Below are 4,811 nucleotides of genomic sequence, written 5' to 3'. Positions count from 1 at the left end.
TGCCCCGTCCATCCCTGGAGGGGTTGGAGGCCAGGCTGGATGGGGCCTTGGGCAGCCTGGGCTGCTGTGAAACGTGGGGAGGTTGGTGGCCCTGCGTGTGGCGGGGGTTGGAGCTCCGTGAGCCTGGAGTCCCTTCCAAGCCTGGCCATTCTGTGATTGTGTAACACGTGGAAGAGGTCCCTGCCTGCTGATGCCTAAGGGATGGCAAGTGACCCCAGAGGGGTTTGAGCAGAAAACAGCACACAAACGAAGTCCCTCCCTGGTAAGCAAAGGGCTGCAGGCAGAAGGGAGCACTGTGCTGTGCTGCCCTTCTCCATACCTGACTCCTGCAGGTCAGCAGCAGAAGGCAGCAGGTTGAGGAGCACGGACAGCCTGTTCCATAGGCTCTGGGAGCTCTGCAGGAACAAAAAGCCACAAGAAAACATGAGGAGAGCTGCACGCTCACTCGGGCTCTCCCACAGACCCCAGAACGCCTTAAAACAGCACGAATTTCACCACCTTGATTGAGGCTCAAAGCCCAGAGCCTCCCCCACCTGAGCACACATGATGATGAAGTCCGTGTTTGTCCTCAGCCAGTCCAGGAACACCTTGACGGTGAGCAGCAGCCCCTCATTGCTCACAATCTCCAGCTTCTCCTGCAGGGACCGCTCGTTCCTGCACGACTTGGCGCTCAACACGCTCTCCTCAGAGTCAGACACGTCTGGGAAAGGAGGGGAAGAGCATTAAAGCCTCCAGAGGAACGAGGCTGTGCAGAAGGAGAGCAGTGCTGGGTTTGAGGCATCCCAGAACCATCACAGACCTCTTAGGGTTGGAAAGGACCTGAGGGCCCCGTTCCCCGCAGTGCACGGGGACACCGCAGCTCACAGCGGTGACGGAGCTGCCCCAACTCTGGTGCAGATCCCCACACTTGGATCTGCTGAACCCCGTGAGCTTCCCCTGGGCCTGCAGCCCAGATCCCTCTGCTGTGTCACTGCACCCCTCAGCTCAGTGCCATCTGCAAAGTGCTGAGGGTTCGGCCCCACTGCCAATGTCACCGATGGAGATATGGAAGAGTTTCACCCCAGCACCGACCCCTGGGACACCTCTCAGCACCCAGCTCCATCCACACATGGAACCACTGAGCCCCGCTTTCTGCACTCAGTTCTTCACCCATCAAACAGCCGTGCTATTCCAGCAACATTTCCAGCTCTGCAACATCTGCACATCCCACTGGGATGCATAAAAGGAAGCGCTGCACACAGCACAACCAGCTTCCTCCCTTCCCCCATCCCACCAAGCAGCTGTGAGGCAGAGCCACAGACGTCAGCGCTGCCCCTCCAAACCCTGGGCTGCAGTTTGGCCTCTGGGTGCACAGGGAGGAACAACAGACATGGTGTGCTTTCAGTGAGACACACAGTGCTGCCCATCAGCTCTCCTTTGCTCCTGGTTCCCCCCAGCTTTCCTCATGGCAGGACTGAACTCAGCTTCACCTACTGCACTCTGCACACACGGCCCTCGCTCCCCACTCACAGAGGTGATGGAGAACATCCTGGATTGCACCTGCACTGTTTCTGTGTGCGATGGCAGAGACTGCCTGCGGGGAGGAGGAAATCTTCCAGCAGCTTTGGGACTCCCTTTGGAGCTATCAGAGGCGTTCACCACACAGCTGGAATTACAGCACCGGCTGCCCGCAGCCTTCTGCTCTGCTCTGCTGGGGGCACGGGGCTGCAGGGGGAGCTCCTCCAGGAAAGCCCCGACCCAAGGCCTGCTGCTGCAGGGGCGCCCACCTCCAAACCCGAGAGCTTTCAGGGACCGCAGGATGGCCGGGTCGGAAGGGAGCCCGAGAATCACTGAGCTCCAGATCTGCTGCCAGCCCAGCTTGCCCAGGGCCCCATCCCACCTCTCTGCAGAGCTTCCCCCGACATCCCAGCCAAACCATCCCTCCTTCACCTGCAATCTGCTCCCCCATTGCTTTCTGCCCATGAGATTCACGCTGCACCTTTTCACGATGGAGAGCAGCAGCTCTCGGTGAGCAGAGCGCTGGAAGCTCAGGGCTCGCAGCGCAGTGGTGCAGCACGTGTGGCTCCTTACCCTGCTCTGCCGAGCTGGGCTTCTCCACATCGCCATTGACGCAGGGCTTGCCAGCCAAGCTGCCCTTCAAGGCGGGCGGCTCGGTGCTGGGCTTCAGGAGGATGTTGCTGAAGGTGGGGGCCAAGCGGAAGCAGCGCTTGGTCTGGAAGAGCTGCGTGGACATGGCCTGCAGGTTGCTGGCGATGCTGGCATCGCTGGCGCTCAGGGACACCGGCCCGTTTACGGCTGGATCCGCACTCTCCATTTTAGAGCCGCTCGTGTTCTTGCAGTCCCCCGACCCGCTGCCATCCACGCCGTTTTTTAGGCCCTCCCTGGCCCCGCTCTGGCCTCGCTCGCTGCCCTCCTTGCCCGGCTCGTCCTCCATGTCCTCCAGGTCGGACCGCGACTCCTGGCTGTTCATGTCAGAGTCCGTCTCCACGTCAAAAGCGGCCTCTGCTTCCTCGTCGCTCTTCTCCGAGCCGCTGTCGGAGCCGTCGCTGCCCTTTGTGGAGCCCTGGCTGGAGTCGGAGTCGAAGCCCTCGCTCAGGTCGCTCTCATCTGCCTTCTGCGGGTGCCGGCGGCGGCGCAGGCAGGAAAGCCGTGAGTATTTCTTGCTTTTCTTGCAGTCGTGTTTCCGTTCCTCCTCTCTGGGGTGGTGATTGGGCAGCTCCGCCTCACCTTCCTTCTCCGTGGCACTGAGGGGCTCCTGCGGCTCCAGCTCATCTGTGGGCATGGAAAGTGAGAACCATGGTCAGGAAAGAGCAGCTGCTCCACACAAGCTCCTTCCCACCCCCGAGCAGCAGGTTTCACCGCCGCTTCCATCAGCACAGAGCCCTGGGAAGGAATCGCCCTCTGAAGGAGCTCAGAGATCTCAGGCAGCCCAGATTCCTTCGGGCTCCTGCAGCCTGGGCTGTGCTGCTGTCTTCAGACAAAGGCTGACAAAAACACACCGCGATCTCCCACCTCCTCCCCTGCTTTCCCTGAGAGCCAAATCATCCACCCTGCAGGGCAGGAGCACAAGTTGGGCCAGCTGCATTCAGCCAGCTGTTGCGCCAGCAGCCACACAAGGAGGAATCAATCGCTGCTGCTGCTGCTGTTGGCCGAGAGAAGCCCAGCCTTGCATTTTGGGAAGGGTTACAAGCTGACTCTTTGCAGGGGGAAAGGCTCCACGGTTTTGTTCTGCGCATAATGAGCTCCGCCAGAAACCAAAGGCACCCCCAGGGGCAGGAAGGTGGGGAGGAGCACGACCACACCGACCTGCGCCATCGCTGCGGAACGCCGGCACCGGGTTCTCCCCTTCCTCCAGCTCCGCCTGCAGGCGAATGTTGACGTGGTTGATGAGGTGAGAGAAGAGGGCCAGAGTGAAAGCGATGGCTGCGCTGTACTGCTTGGAGCCTGCAAGGACAGCTTGGTGAGGCCGAGGGCAGCAGCGGCTTGCCCAGAACCCAGCTGAGGCGGCTCCCACCCTGTGCTGCACGCAGGTTTTTGGGAGTCCCCACAAAACACCGCTCACCTGCACGCCTGAGGCTGTGCACGCTCATGAAGCAGATGATCACCATGCGGAAGATGAGCAGGTCGGGAAGGAAGGAGTAGCCGCTCTCGTATTCCTCCTCGTCCTCGCTCACTGAGCTCAGGTTGGGAGGGGAAGGCAGGTAGAACAAGCACAGGTTGAAATCCTCCAGCACGGATTGGCACAGAGACGTCAGCTCAGAATCCAAAGAGCTTCGCAGGGAGAAAAAAGGAGCCAACATTACTGTCTGAGAGCCAAACTGCCAGCAATGCCTGCGTGGCAGCACCCAGAGGCGGCCGTGGCCACACGTGGGCTCTGCTTCATACTGAGCAGCACAGAGCGATGGAGCAGACACTGCAGGCAGCAGCAGGTACTGGAAGAGGGAGGAATTGTGATCTTCTCCTCTCCAAAGCTGCTCAGCTAAAGAGAAACAATAACCAGAGCACCTTCACACACACACAGAGGGGTCACAGAGAGATCTGGGGGTGGTGGTGCTGAGGGCTCGCTGCCGCTGCCCCGGCTGCACACCGGCATGGGAGCACAGTCCTGCCATGTGCATCTCAGGGCCAACCAACCCAGGAAATCCACTCCTCGCATTTCTCCAGCTCCTGGAACTCTCAGATCCCCAAAGCACTTTCTGTTTTACTGAAATCACCGCTGGGCAATTTTCCCTTTGCTCTGACACAATCGGGTCCTGCTGCTCGCTGCCATCTGGGAGAGGTTTCCAAAGACAACCCGCGGCGCCGTGTGCGCACAGATGGTGGAACCCTGGGCCACACTGCAGGCCCCAACTCAGCCAGGAGAAAAGCGTCTGCTGGCTTAAGAAGGGAAGAACTCCTTTGGAGGGCAATCTTCTTCCCCTCCCCTGCATGGTTATGGGGCTCAACAGGGCTTGGACACGTGGGCAGAAACCTCAGCATGCTGCATTCCTGCAGGGAACGCTCCCTTCCATCCCTGAATTACAGACAGGAGATGGGATCTGCCAGAACCTCACCTGCTCTTGGGCTGCAGAAGGCTCTGTAGGTACATGAAGCTCACCAGCAGCCTCTTAATGTCTTTGCAGCTAAAAAGAGACGGAGAAGAAAATGCTGTAAATGCAGCTACTCGTAATAAAGACTGAAGGGACCAACGGCTCAACCAACAGGCAGAGATGTGTCCAGTGTCAGTGCCCTGACACACAGACAGACACACACAGATACAGAGAGACACAGAGGGGCACACAGAGGGGCACACAGAGGGGCACACAGAGGGG

The 4,811-nt window shown here is 59.6% G+C and overlaps 1 protein-coding gene across 1 annotated transcript; it reads right to left on the bottom strand.

Annotated features, from left to right (window-relative positions):
* Positions 1-194: 194 nt before the first annotated feature.
* LOC122193328 (protein SMG5-like) lies at positions 195-4,807 on the bottom strand (the record flags this gene model as incomplete). The annotated part of the gene is made up of 6 exons (XM_042894085.1): positions 195-395; positions 534-700; positions 2,071-2,772; positions 3,307-3,444; positions 3,563-3,771; positions 4,554-4,807. Coding segments are annotated over 6 exons (1,671 nt in total), but the record flags the coding sequence as incomplete, so codon positions are not given.
* Positions 4,808-4,811: the final 4 nt, after the last annotated feature.

This window comes from Lagopus leucura, unplaced genomic scaffold (genome assembly GCF_019238085.1).
Source record: "Lagopus leucura isolate 7727_CA_CO unplaced genomic scaffold, USGS_WTPT01 22812-0_obj-0_obj, whole genome shotgun sequence".
Lineage (NCBI taxonomy): Eukaryota > Metazoa > Chordata > Aves > Galliformes > Phasianidae > Lagopus > Lagopus leucura.
This window is presented reverse-complemented; position numbering and strand designations above follow the sequence as displayed.